This window comes from Sphaeroforma arctica (genome assembly GCF_001186125.1).
Source record: "Sphaeroforma arctica JP610 unplaced genomic scaffold supercont1.163, whole genome shotgun sequence".
NCBI classification, from domain to species: domain Eukaryota; class Ichthyosporea; order Ichthyophonida; genus Sphaeroforma; species Sphaeroforma arctica.
In genome coordinates, this window is record NW_014040395.1 from 88,734 (window position 1) to 103,232 (window position 14,499).

General features: G+C 41.1%; 2 protein-coding genes across 2 annotated transcripts in view; one reads left to right on the plus strand and one right to left on the minus strand.

Moving 5' to 3' along the window:
* SARC_03267 (hypothetical protein) overlaps positions 1-2,570 on the plus strand; it is a gene marked incomplete at both ends in the record, with an annotated part of 5,081 nt that extends 2,511 nt beyond the window's left edge. Inside the window, 5 exons of the mRNA XM_014302948.1 lie at positions 251-500; positions 864-1,033; positions 1,502-1,623; positions 2,095-2,275; positions 2,397-2,570. Coding sequence (XP_014158423.1) covers positions 251-500; positions 864-1,033; positions 1,502-1,623; positions 2,095-2,275; positions 2,397-2,570 — 897 coding nt within the window. The remainder of the gene's footprint in view (positions 1-250; positions 501-863; positions 1,034-1,501; positions 1,624-2,094; positions 2,276-2,396) is intronic.
* Positions 2,571-8,954: 6,384 nt separating this feature from the next.
* SARC_03268 (hypothetical protein) lies at positions 8,955-9,807 on the minus strand (the record flags this gene model as incomplete). Its single annotated transcript, XM_014302949.1, has 2 exons — positions 8,955-9,495; positions 9,761-9,807. 2 exons carry the CDS (start codon positions 9,805-9,807, stop codon positions 8,955-8,957), a joined length of 588 nt encoding a protein of 195 aa, XP_014158424.1.
* Positions 9,808-14,499: the final 4,692 nt, after the last annotated feature.

A 14,499-nucleotide genomic window follows, 5' to 3' on the forward strand; every position in this document is an offset into this window, starting at 1 on the left:
AGGAGTCCCAACCACCTCCACAGGAGTTCCTTGTATCACACCACTCGTCTACGGATACGTCGTGAAACCTATGCCCTGTACCTACCATGCCCGCCCCATGGACCTCTCTCATGTACTAGCAGCGTTAACTAATCTTCAGCTGCAATCTGTTCATGGAGTGGCCTCCTCGGGAGCCATCCTTGAGGTCATTTGGACGCTCCATGGCCGCTTCAGCCACCCCCTCTCGGGCTGAATGCGTCCCCTCCTCCAGCAGAAGTGTGCATGGAACGTACCTGTGGCCCTTCTCCGCACGATCCTCGATACTTGTGGTGAATGTATTCGGACCGGCTTGCAGGGTGGCCGCAAGAAGGGTTTACTGCAACAACCGACCCGGCCGGCCACCATCGGAGCTGAGGTAAACTTGGACTACCTCTCCGTTGGCCCAGATGGAGAGGGTTACAACACAATCTTGGCAGCACAGGATGGGTTCTCGCAGCTGGCACTTGTATGCGAGCTGATCAGTACACAGTGACCTTCTTGATCAGATTTTTGTGATGAGCAAATTCGACCACAGGGACATGTGCAGCTGTATGTGACGGACAAGGATAGTCCTTTGAGAAGCGACGAATTCTCTCAGTACGCAGCGGACAATAACGCACGCATACACTATGTTACAACGGGAGAACACGCGGGCAACGGCCGGATTGAGTCTTCATACGTACCTTGATCTACTAGACTAAGCGATTTCTGTCTGTTGGCCTCCTGCATACGTGGCGCCTGGATATCCCTATCTTTTTCGCGAACTATAAAGCCTCGTGGTTTACGGTGATTGATTCAACTCCGTATACCCTTTTTACGGGGCGCGTATACCCGCACCCTTTCAGCGATTTCGAACGAGGATGCAGGCGACTCTGATTTGGTTGCCTCGGTCCAAGCTCCACTTTTGGACCACTATCTACAGGCCCTGGCCCATTTTGAAAAAGCGAAACGAGCCCAGAAGAAGGCGGCCGACGTGGACAGAATTGACTGTCCTATGATCGGGATTGGCCGCCAGGTACTCTTGTTTGGACAGAATCAGCACTGTCACAATTACAATTCGGTACACAGAGGAGGATGGTTAAATGACAGGTGTCATGAGGTGTTTAATGGTTAACTGACAGGTGTTATGAGCTGTCAAATAAGAGTTCACCACAATAAGTCATGCATTTATAGCTTACGTGTGACTCCATATGCATAGGAGATGTATATATAAAACCCTCCATAGAGATGTAAATAAAGTCACTCTCCACTCGATATATTATGGTTCTATATGTTCAAACAGGTTATGGGCCTATTACCTTATAGATAACCTAATAAGTATTGCCAGCGAGTATAGTCAGCACACCCAGTACGACGTATTCAGCGACCACCACCGACATTCTTCATCGCAAGATACCAAAATCACGCGTATACACACAGTAACATCTCATTATGAGTTCTGTAGTAATCTTTTCCATCCCCGACTCTTACTCTTCTCTTGAAGTTGCACAAGAGTTTGCTGCCAGAAATTGGCCAGGTTGTCCCAGGTATGATACTCTCAACGAAGCTAATAGATCACTCCATAGCATTCACAACCTATGCAGGAATTCGGGTACAACCCTATCGGTATGGTCTCCTAGCACACCTATCCTGCTCACGAGCGACAATCGCACTTATTCGAGCTCGTGCCGACGCCAATGAAGACGAGGCTAGAGTGTACAAACAACGCGCATGATCGACGAGGAGTACACGCTTAATCAGGAACAAGATACGCATGTCCAGACTCAACGCGAACTCTATACTTAAGGCGTGCTCCTCTGGTACGAAAGAGAAACTCGCAAAATGCGAAGCTGACCTCAACAGTACACGAGCTCAACTCCACAAAACAGAAGCATATATAGGCACGGACCAAAACCGAACTTCAATACTGCTGAACTTCAAGGCGAAGTGGATGGCTTACCTGCAGCGCTAAATGAGGCCAACGATCACATTCACAGTCTCAACCAGGCCAACAGAAGCAACAGACCTAATAGAACTTCCAAATTCATTGCTGAGCGCTATGACATTACTCCCGTTAAGCCTGCCCTCGATATTTAGGATACGGCGAAATACAAAGATGTCTATAATGGTGAAAAACTCAAAGGTTGGCAAAATTTCGGCAACTGGATCACTAGATTGCGCATGGAGTTGGCACACTTTGGTGTACTTCAACGCTGTCATTCAATGTGCAACGAACGCAGCGCCAGGGGAGGACCAGACCCAGCCGCAGACTGGAAATGTCGCCGGATACTCATCCATTCTATCAGTGAACCCTTGCTTAACTCCGTGTACAAAAATTACATGGCAAAGGTGCCACATGTTTTCTTCTATCACATCTGTGTCACAACCAATACTGGTAGTCACAGACGCTTCTGGGGCGCACTGCTGATCTTAACAGCTTTACATCGACGGGCTCACCTGATACAACGCTACAAGCTTTGGAGGAGATTCGCCAACACTTGGTCGACGTCGGTGAAAACATCCCAGAGAAGTACCAGATTTGTGCTCTACCCTATAGCCTCGATGACAACTAGAAGTTACTCCGTGCGGACATATTCGATCACGATCTGGATGCCCTCACAATCGACGAAGTCTATAAAAAGGTGCTCAAATTTGCCGGTGACAATCACCTTGATTCTTCGCCACCCGTCTCCGGTCTAATGGCCATCAAATCCCCTGCTGAACGCAGTGACAAATTCATCAACAAAGATGCCAGCCATGGTCAACAGAATACTTCCATTCTACGCCGCGACCGTCCCAATTGTTTCAACCTTGAAGTATTGGCTGCAAAAAGTAACTTGATAAACCTTGGGCTGTTAAGAAGTTCTGTATCATCTGCAAAGCAGCTATTACAGATATATTTAATTTTTAGTGAAATTTTATTGAAATTTCACTCAAAATCAGGGAGTTTATCAATAAATTACTAAAAAGTGGTTTCAATATAAGAACTGCCATTTTGCCAACAAGATGAATATAGTTTATTTCGCAAAGGAAGCTGTAATCTCAGGTCACTTTAAGTTGGTTGAAAATAATGGTGAATTTTACTTGGTACCAGTTACTGCAACAGAAGGAAAAAAAATAGGAACTGTGTTAAGCTATTTGTGTTCAATGGTTTAAAACTGGAAAAAAAAAACTGCTATTTCAGTCCGCTGTGGTGAACGTCGTTGCCCCCCTTACAATCCGCAAGAATGTAAAGATTTGTCTATCCTTTCAGAAATTTCAGCTTACCAGTACATTTGCCACCACAGGTGTCTGTCCCATGTTGAACTTATAAGAATAATTTTTAGGCATCGCTTTTACTATAGCCAAGAAGGACACAAAACTGGGTCCAGTAGTCGAACTATAAAACGGCTTGCAGTACGCAGGCCCATCCCGACCAACAGCGACCTCAAAATTGTAAGCCGTAGTCTATTCCTTATCATTCTCGCGGATTGTGAGGGGACCAACGATGTTCACCACAGCGGACTGAAATAGCAGTTTTTCAGTTTTTAACCATTGAACACAGATAGCTTAGTACAGTAACTATTTTTTTCCTTCTGTTGCAGTAACAATTATCAAGTAAAATTCTCCATCCTTTTCAACCGACTTAAAGTAATCTGATATTACGGCTTCCTTTGCGTTATAAACTATATCCATTTTGTTGGCATAATGGCAGTTCTTATAGTGAAAACATTTAACTTGTTGATAAATGCGTTTTGTAGATACACCTTCCTATACAGAGATCTGTAACTGATAATCAACGTAAGTGAAAAATATAACAGCTATCACACTCACATGCCGATCAACTGGAAAGTCAATACGCAAGAATATGATAGAATAGGATCTGGTAGTGATGATTCAAATCCAATCGACGTCGAGAGAGCAGAAACAAATCTACACGCAGATTCACGGGTTTATGAAGAGCTAAAAGTAAATCAGGCTTAGACCTTCATTCTAACTAGCTTTTGTTGGCCGTTCAAACTAGAAATGCGTTAAAACATGATGCTAGCCTAAGGGATTTTACAAAACCATTCGTAGAGTTAATTTACATTTACCACTACCATCTCGGTAGATTTTTGTAGCGAATAAAATATCCACCAACGCAACATGTAATACATCACCAGACTATTCACATACTAAGGTACTTCGAACATTATTCGACTCTAGTCTAAGTGTGTCTAAACGAGTAAAACGGCAGATAGATGCGCTGAAGAAGCAATCAAATCACAACCTTCACCTATTTAAATACAAAAATGTATACGAAATTGTCTTCAAAACACAGATACGTTTGCAAATAATATCCCTAATGTGCCTGCCGCAAATATATGCGCTAGGATATGTCAGGTAATACAAATACAAATCATACGCTGTGTAGCCGCGTCTTTTGGAAATTATTACGCTGATATTTTCGAACAGGGTTTAAGGAAAAGGAGTAGGACTCAATATTATGTGCCAATGGACACAAATTAATCAAAAAGTAGCGGGAGTCTCTCGCGCATGGAGGCAAATAGGACGTTGATGCAAGTAAAGAATTGGTGCATATAGCATACAGTCTCAGCGGACGACTACAAAACGTGCGATGATGTATAATCATTATTGTATTCAAAACAGATGACATACCAAGCAATTTGAAAAGGTCACAATTAGCAAATAAAACGTTAATAGCCTACATCTTCTTACAAACAACTTACCTCTTACAAGATGCCGGTACAAGTTCGTGTTGCAGATTTTAGAACAAGTAAATAATTAACAGTCCTGGAAAAAGCTGGTCGGAAATCTGAATGGTGTGTAGCGTGTATAAATACCGTTAAACAGACAATATTACTTTACCTGGAGAACAATAAATAAGTTACTAGTATGCTTTACCCGCAAGAGTGATTAATCACTCCGATCTCACATATCCAACACCTGCTGTACAGGCACTTAGCGTTGTATGTACTGAAATATGTGAATTTATATTCAGACAAATAGCTTTAAAACAATATAGTATTCTGTCAAATCAAAAGTGCAAATATGAGTGTTGGAGCTTGGTGAGAGTTGGTTCAAATCACGGCTAGATTTTAGCACAATTGTGCACCTTCATTGACTGCGTGTTATTTATGTGCTAGAGACGGAAAAGTAGAGCTTCCTGACCATGATAAAACGATTAGTCAATACAGGTACTCGTAATCTCAAAACTGATTTGAATAGTTTGTTTAAGGCGAGTAGACCGACGGAAAAAATGAGCACATTCTTTCTTGCTTATGAAATAAGAATTGTACTATATAATGAAGTAACATATAGTGCATTGTATTCATATACAACATATGACATGCTAAAGTATAGAATACGCATATCAGATAAATAGGTATATATAAGCGTCTATAATAGCTATAACTGTACATAATCCCTGGCTATACATTAAAGTATTACTTTTAACATACACATGTATATAACACATGAATATCAATTTTCGTCTGACGAGGCACCGCTACTACGCTGTCCCTTCGGCAACGGCTTATTATGATCAAATCTGATGCGACATCTATCATCATCAGAGTAATCGCATCCAGTACATCCCGACCTCGGATTAATTTTGATACAACATCTTGATCAATGCTGTATACCCTATACCTCCAGATCAATCGGATCCAGCATCTTCTTTGGTTGCTCACACTGGCGGTCCTTTTTAGTCCCATAGTCTTCACGGTAACTACAATCTTCTAAATTCAGTCACAAATCACTTCTTATGCACGATTGGCTTGCAGGTGTATACAACGTTGTAGGTGTCTGCATTGCTTACTAGGTGATAGTATATTTCTTAACATGTGTGATACATGTATATATTGCACTGGGATGTAGTATATAATAATTCGAGGGCCTGACATAGATTTGTCTGCTTTTTCATTCGCAACCTATCCAGCCAATGAATTATAAGAACTCTAAAATGCTATTTATAACCTAGCAAAAATGAGTCATTAGACATGCCTTCCCAAGCCTCGATGGAGCTGTGTTTCAGAAAACGCGGGAAAGACTTCCAAAGGGTCGTGCTATATATTACTTTATTGTTCTTATTTTCTTACAATCATGTATTTTTCTTACAATTACTCATTATTGTGCTTAAAATAGGACTGACGTCCTATTTTTTTAAATACCCATCCGTGAGTCGATAAATTCGTTTCGACACAGTCATCTTAGCAAACAAGGTATTGACACAGCACAACGCTTGCATGCTAATAATATATGAGAGGTGAGGATCCCAAATAGCGGAGCCAAAGAACGCTCTATAAGCTGACTAGTTGTTACGTTTGACGCTTTTAAGCCTTCGATGCATTGCTTTTTTGTTTCAAAATACAGCATTGCAAACCCAATAATTCGCTACTATCAGTTTTAGGGCTCGGTAAATAAATTGCGGCAGAAAACTGAAGCCGTTTTCTGAGATACTTTTTTTTGGACACGGGTAAAGAACATTCAGTATGGAGGCCAATACCCTATTGTCGGGATGTAGTATACTTTAGTTCTTCTCTGTATAGGGATATGTTTAGACGCATTCTGGGTTGCTATTTACCTTCGGCACTGTCCATATAAACCATGAGATCGATTGCTGAATCCCTATCTTTCAACGATGTAGGAATCAATCCCGAAGTGGCTCATCATCAGTAATTTCCAATTTGGTAGAGACAGTCATCAGTACTCTCTGATCACTGCTTATAGGGTGTGGTATTGCACCTCATAGGGTTTGATTTGTACTATAAGTAAAAGCCTTATATTGATTAGGGTGTGGATACCAGTAGTATTTGAATTTTCCATGGATGATTATGTAATATCCAACATTACTGAATCGTATTCATCAGTCTTTTCTAGTATATACAGAGCTATAATTGAAAGCCTGTCTAGCAATAGCACAAACCTGTCGTGCGTGAAGCACCGGTGGTAATCCAATCCTCCTTTTTAAAAACATTAGTATACATAATTGGTGTGAGTTGAATAGGCAAATATAGAGTAATTGCGATTGGCATTTACATTACTCTGAATATACAACATTGGTTGAATATTGCTGATAATGGAGTTTCAACTTATTGTGGGACCGGAAGAGATTATTCCGGGACCACTGTGAGAGAACCCTCGAGTGGGGCTTTGTGACTTGAAGAAACACGAATAGAGACTCAGTGTTTTTTAGTGCTGTCGTCTGAAGATTTGTTCATACGGTAGAAGTTTGTATTTTTTTTATAAAAGTGAAGCTGTGGAGTCTTGGATTGTTAACTAGTTCAGACCGTGCGTACCAAATGTCTATTTTTATTTGTGCGTGTCCCACTGTTTTATATGTATCGGGATTCTAAGGCTTGGGCTGTTAAAAAAGACATCTAATGGAAGAAAAAGGGGGGGTTTTAATGTATCGTTCAATGCGATTCATTGCTTGCCACGGTATATATCTGGTACGGTGGTCATTGGAGTCGTACCTAACAGATTTGGCTAATATGTACATGCGATGGTCGCCAGTACTCTCTCTCACTCTCTCTTTCACTCTCTCTTCCTTTCTCTTTTTATGATATACTTGGTTAAATGATACCAATGTATATCCGAGTTTCTCCCGTTTGGAATAATACGTGCGATGTCCCAGACATGCAAAAGTATATGGAAAAACATGCGCTTACCTGTACGGGTGTGTTCTGGTATTGTGTTTCATGTGTACTCTCCAGAAATAATAACCCTGTAATGATATTCTCCCAATTACTTATATCGCGTGTGTATCTAACACTGAAAAAAAAGGTTCTGATACCAGGCCCTCGTCCCTGAATGTGGAGGTACAGTACAGATGTGCTGGGATATCACGTAGAACATAGTTTGCATTAAATTCATGCATAACAGCCTTTAAACTACTATCCTATATAACAACATGGGTCCTACTTCAATATGCACTGTCATACATTCCCTTTACAGGAACATTTTGCTTTCTCCTATCACCAAGCGTCTACCTCACCTTTGTATCTTTACACTATCTTTCTATAGTAGTCTTATGCTACTATCCTTATCACCCTTGCGATTCCTCCGCAATAGTCTTCTGCCGACTCCCATCACATCCCATACTCTTATTCTTCATAACTCCTTCAATCTATCCCGCTCAGCTGTAAAATCGCGTGATCATGACGTATTAGATGCACATTCTACGTAAATCTTAAAAATCTGGATCACATATAAATCTTGTTGGGGCATATAATTGCACAAGAAGTATTTCATTATCTTATTGTATGGCATTCTGTATAGTATAGTAATAGTCATGTGTTTTTTTTTATAGATACTATCACAATTATATAGCCCAAAATAGAATTGATATTATATTTTGGCCCCGTAGGGTGTGGAGGAGCTGAGTCCAATAAAATATTTTTAACACTCCGGAACTTGGAGGCGAGAACCTGCACAAGATCGGTATGGGGGTGGAGGGTGGCAAGTTCATCATGAAGCTGGGTAGCAGAGACTAAGGCCTTCTCTCTTGGCAAGGGCGTCGTAGCATACAAGCGAATTTGGTCCGTAGCGTGGTGAAGTTGGCACGGGATGTGTTGCGTTCGTTGCGTAAGTGTGGAATACCAGCTTCGGCAAGAGTATGTGGCTTACGGAGGTCTTGATGTACGAATACAAGTTGCGTGTCGGAGGAAGTGGTCGATTGTTCCTGGTCTTCCTGGTCTTGTACGAGTTCCAAGTGGGCCTCTTCGCGGTTCTAAAGATATGAGATATGTGTTGCGTTTGTGCCGGATGTGTGCAAGGTTGTTGTCGAGAGAGGTGGTATTGTTCGCGTTTATGGCCTATGTGTGGGTTAACTCGTGATGAAACCTGTCTCGTTCAACACGGGTCTACTTCGCCTTTCGCCAGATATGCGTCACGTTCTTGACGGATATGTGCAAGGTCGTTGTATATAAAATCACACTCGGTGGTAGTGTTTGTGTGTGGGTTTGGTGTGTGGATTAGATCGTAAGAAGACTGTCACGTTTAAGGGCACATATATTGCAGTGAGATCGTGCTTGGCCACATTTAATGATGAGGGCGTCCCGTTCGTTCCTGATGCGATCAAGATCAGCCATGAGTGACTCGTGTTCAATGGTATGTAGATCACAGTCTGCACGTGCGATGTCGCGTGCTGCAGTGGCTGCGTTGGGGTCGGTGATGATTGTATTGCGATAGTGGCGTATACGTTCGTGGTTGGCGGTAGGCGCGGCTATTTTAATGCTTTGTGCGTCAATCTCGGCGTGTATAGCATCACGTTTGTTGGCGATGTTGGTGCGGTCTCGTCTGACACGGGCGAGGTCGGCTTGTGCATTGGAGGTCGCCTGGTACCTGTTGTTGCGATCGATGACAGCTGTGATGGTGTCAAGTTCGGACAAGAATGCGGCGTGTGCACTCAAGTAAATGGCGATGTCGCTTGCAAAAGGGTCGTCAACAGTGTCAGTAACGGCAGCGAGTATCGTGCGGAGAAGGAATATGTGATTGTTGGCGAAAGTTATGTCGCTATAGGAAGGAAGGGTTGCGAAGAAATCGCGCTAAAACGGCGTGTCCCGTCGAAAGAGAAGAAAACTATTATATATATTTGCTTCTGGGCGGTGATTTGCGAATAGCAGTTAAGTGGTATAGGGAAGGAGTATCTGGGAATCAGCAGATCAGAAACAGAACTTCGGAGGTGGTAGGGTGGAAACCTGAGCGATGTATATATTGCATATAATAAAATGTATTCGCTGAAGGCCAATATCCCGTTGGAATATAATTGCAAAATTACTTTAGAATTTCATTGTATGGTATTCTATAGGGTATAGTAGTAGCCATGTGGTTGCAGATATTATCACAATTATTGTAGTCTTTTTTAGCCCCACAGGGGTTGCGCGATTTGAGTCTTATAAATTCGTCTCAACTGTAAAACGTCAAGAAAATTAGTGCCGATCAGAACAAAGTAATTATGGTAATCGGATGACCCTATAGTAAACTTAAAAGTCCGGAGACTTTAGTAGACAGTAGGCAGTTTTTTTCTTCATTTAAAACAATTTCTTTCACAGTGACTCAACTCAATTGAGAATTGTTATATAATCAAATAATCTCAGAGCGTAACAACCTATTTTGAAATAGGACAAATAGAGTCCTCCTGTCTGGCCAACTGAATGTACCCGTCTATGCTTGAGTGAGGTGGAGAGTTAGGTGCCGTAGTGATAGGGTTCTCGTGCAGTGAAATCACTCCACTAGCTTGGTGTTTTTATTTTTGGATTTTGGATTCATTAAAAGTTGGATTTAGATATAACTTATAAATGTAGAACCTACGATTGGACGTCAAAATCGAAGCATAAATCTAGCCATTCGATATCGGTTCGATCCGATTTGTTGACACTTGAATAATAATATAAACCGACGTGGTGAGCGAGAGGGACTAGGGCATCACAATACAAGAATGTAAGTGTATATACTGTCAGCAGGGATGGTTAAAATCACAACTGTTAGACTATTCGGTTATTCTTTACATGCACTTTTGCGCTCGTAGAGACTACAATTCTAAGTAGTTTGAAGATTGATAGGTAAGTGCTCGGAATGACGCGCCGCAATACCTTTATGCAGTCTGTTGAATTCAAAAAGCTGGGGCGTAACCAAAGATAATTCCACTCATACAAAAAGCACATTAACTCTTCTGCTCGATCGATTGCAGGGAGAAGAATTTTCAATATACTCAAATTTTGTCTTCTTTAATCTCAATTCAAATGCATCAATATCATCTATCAAAAGCAGGAGAAGTGCAATTTCAAAATATAGGAACGCGGGTTGTACTCTAATAGATCCCGGACAATCAGATCACAATCTGTCACGCAAAACGATGTGGTGCTGAAAGGCTTGAAAACTATATACCTATACCTCGTTCGGGCATTCAAGCCAACTCCTATGAAACTTTTTGGGAGTTTGTGACTTAAGTGGTCATTTCATTTGGCGGCCTCTATCGTCCTGTTTTGCTATTAAGTTTCAGTTGGTTGATTCTATCTCAATATGGCCTGAAATTGTCGAACACTGTTTCAGAAAACGTTTTATCTACATTGACGTTAAAAGTTGTCTCCGTAGTTCATTCTCAGGGATATTATCCGATAATGCTATAATACTCAAGTGTATTTCGCGCTGCTTTATTATATTTCAAATAGGCCGTAATTTGCCGACCATTATTTCCGGAAATGCGTTGGCAATATTGCGCTTCATCCACATTAATGATAAATTTGATTTTTGTAGTTTTCGGCACCACAATTCTCAACTATATCACCTAGATATACTCTACCACTCAAGTGAAGAAGAAGAAAAAGGACTCATCTTTGCATATGTATGTATTGTATTCTTTTGTTTTCTCTCGATTTTTTTTTTGGTGAGTGTTTTGTTGGTTTCGTTAGATATTTCCTCGTATTGGTATTTGGGTTCTGACTCTCCAAACAGGGTTAATAGGATGTTGCTGAGCAGATCGATCCGGCTCAATCGATAGAGTCCGGGCTTCGATCCCGTAATGTTCCACGAGATGATTGGTCATTAAAAACGGCGATTTCTCAACAGTGAAAAGAGCTGGCGCCATTTTGTTGAGATAGTTTATTGAAGAAATTATTGTTTAGCCGGGTTAAGAACGTCTGCGCGCAATAACATCATAGCCTGATAGTTATATACTGTTGCAGATTGTGTCAGATCATGTCACTTCACAAATCACAGATCACGATCTTCTTGTTATTTTGGAGGGGTTCTTCAGCCAGGAAATATCACTCTTAACATGATTAAGTCAAAGTAAACACCTGCAACTTGGAGCGTCCACAACAGCGACGGTCTTCTCACTTTACCGGTTATAGTGACAATTCTTCTTATTTACAGTAAGCGTTGATAAATTCTTATACCGTGTATAGTAAGCGTTAAAAATCCCTTCAATGATAAACAACTGGACGTGATTAGTAACATCTTCATCTGTGCATATGAATCAGATATAGCAAGTGTGACTTATAAAGAGTTATGAATATACATATACGGATATCATGATGATATATATACCACCATACATTATGCAAAGTAAACTGCACAATGCATGTAGAATCACAAAGACATAAAAAAAAAAGCCCAACGCATGCGGATTGTAACGCGATATATAATATTAAATACATATGTATATGATCGGTTGAGCATTCGTCATGGTCCCATTTGGAGTTGTGCTGGAATTTGTTAGACATTGTTTCACAGTACTCCCGTGTTCTGTGTACAATTTGCATTGAATCAAGTAAGGCTGTGTGTATAGACAAGTCGCTTGAATACATTCCCGGCACTAAAAAATGAGGGGTACATTTGACCTCAAATGTGGGTTAATAGTGTGGATTGCGAGTCCTTGTTCGTATTCGTTTCTCATTGCAATGCGCCACACTAGTGTTCCGTGTTCCATGATCGGATTCATTGACGAGTTCGGCACAGTGCAAATCTCGCTCAGCATACCAATGAGTTTGAGGTCATTCGTCAATAGGGCTTTGTATGCATATTCATATCTATGGCCAGTGTCTTCCTTACGCTTTTTCAAAATGGAGGATACCTCATCCTCGTTTGCACCTACAACGTTGAATGTCTCCCGTGTGATTTGTTTGTTCCCAAAAAGGTGTATACATCGAGACCTTGGGGTAGTCACGTTTCAGCTGATCAACTGAATACATACTGGTATTGCTAGTTATAGAATCATCTGTGCCCATGTATGTTGTATGCCCGCTGATATCGGTGACAGTGTAGGGACCCCGATAGCAGAATAACCATTCGCACTTCAATCCTATACCACTTGTAGTTTTACGCATATTTTCAACCACATCTCCAACAGAGAATGACCGCATAAAATGCTCCCTCTTCGTTGCCTTGGCTAGTTTCTTCTCTCGACAAACGCTTACTTAAAAAGCCTTGGAAGCATTTAAACGCTCTATCGTGCAAACACTGGCCACTGAAACCTCATATGTAGGAAAAGAATTGTGAGGTCACTCCGACATTCGACACATTGAATCCTATGACACGATGTACAATAGCTGTGATATATATATATCTTCAGAGATCAGGGGACTTCCTTCTGGAATGTGTAATATTGCATTTACAGATAAAAGCCTTGGAAGCATTTAAACGCTCTATCGTGCAAACACTGGCCACTGAAACCTCATATGTAGGAAAAGAATTGTGAGGTCACTCCGACATTCGACACATTGAATCCTATCGCACGCTGTACAATAGTTGTGGTATATATATATCTTCAGAGATCAGGGGGCTTCCTTCTGGAATGTGTAATATTGCATTTACAGACTAGAGAAGAATCATCTCCTGCAAATGTCTTTTCTGGTTGTTGAACGCAATTCATATATAGTCAAATATATATTATTGTCGGGCCTATTTTGCAGCACACGTACTATGAGGTACATGTATGGAATTGGCCATACACTCTAATTGAGATAAACGGATAAAATCATCGTCCGAAAAAATGGCGAACGGTTGACAGCCTCCACATTTTGAAATGTTATACTGATGAATTGACTCAGTTTAGCAGAAGGTAATTTCAATTCCGAGACGTACTTGAATGCGATAGGTATCTGCGACACACCGAGAGAGAAGTGAAACGATCGGAAGACAACAATAATTTTAGTGGTTCCGTTTCAATGTCATAGGGCATACTATGTTGTACTGCAGGCGATAAACGAAGATTGTATTGCAAATGGTTATACCCCAAAAGCAACAAATTCGATCCCTGATCTTCAGAGTTCTCAGATTGAGCATAAAGCAATATCGCATGCCGACAAGCTGGTAAATGAGGTCTCCCTATATTCCCCAGTGTATAAATTTTGTGGTGGTGCTTGTCGGTATTACTCATGAGCATGCTACATTTCCGGACACTGTGCCGTGTATAGTCAACAGCGAAATACAGTAAGGCGATACACCAGTCACTTTAGATCGATCACCAGATATCTTCAAAGGTAAAAGACACGATCCATGCGGAGGTACAGATGAGAACCAATATGAAACAGACAATAGAAAGCAATGACTTATACCAGATTATATAGGCTGTGTCGTCTTACCTTTACTATTCCAGGGGTAAATACATCGAAACCGCGGTTGAAGATTGAGTTAGTCATAGTTGAAACCAACAAGCAATATGAGTATACTCCTACGCTTATCATAAACTAGAATTGATAGCCAAAATACACAAATGGGCAACTGTATCGGGAAGGGAGATAAAAACAATGATAGCATTGCCATTTTCATCATCAAAATATACGTACCGAAAACCCAGTCAAAATCACTAAATGGAAAAGTATCATTTCACTAACAAAAGTTGTGGGCACCGTACAACACTCAAGGAGCAGCTACTAATACATACTTCAAGCCAATACGATATAAAAACAATCAGCAAATACCACAGGTCCGGTCCGTTCAACTTCTGCTTTAATATATTTATCAAGGATACAATTTGTAGTGCACTGTCGAGATTACAGGCGATGATAGATGTAT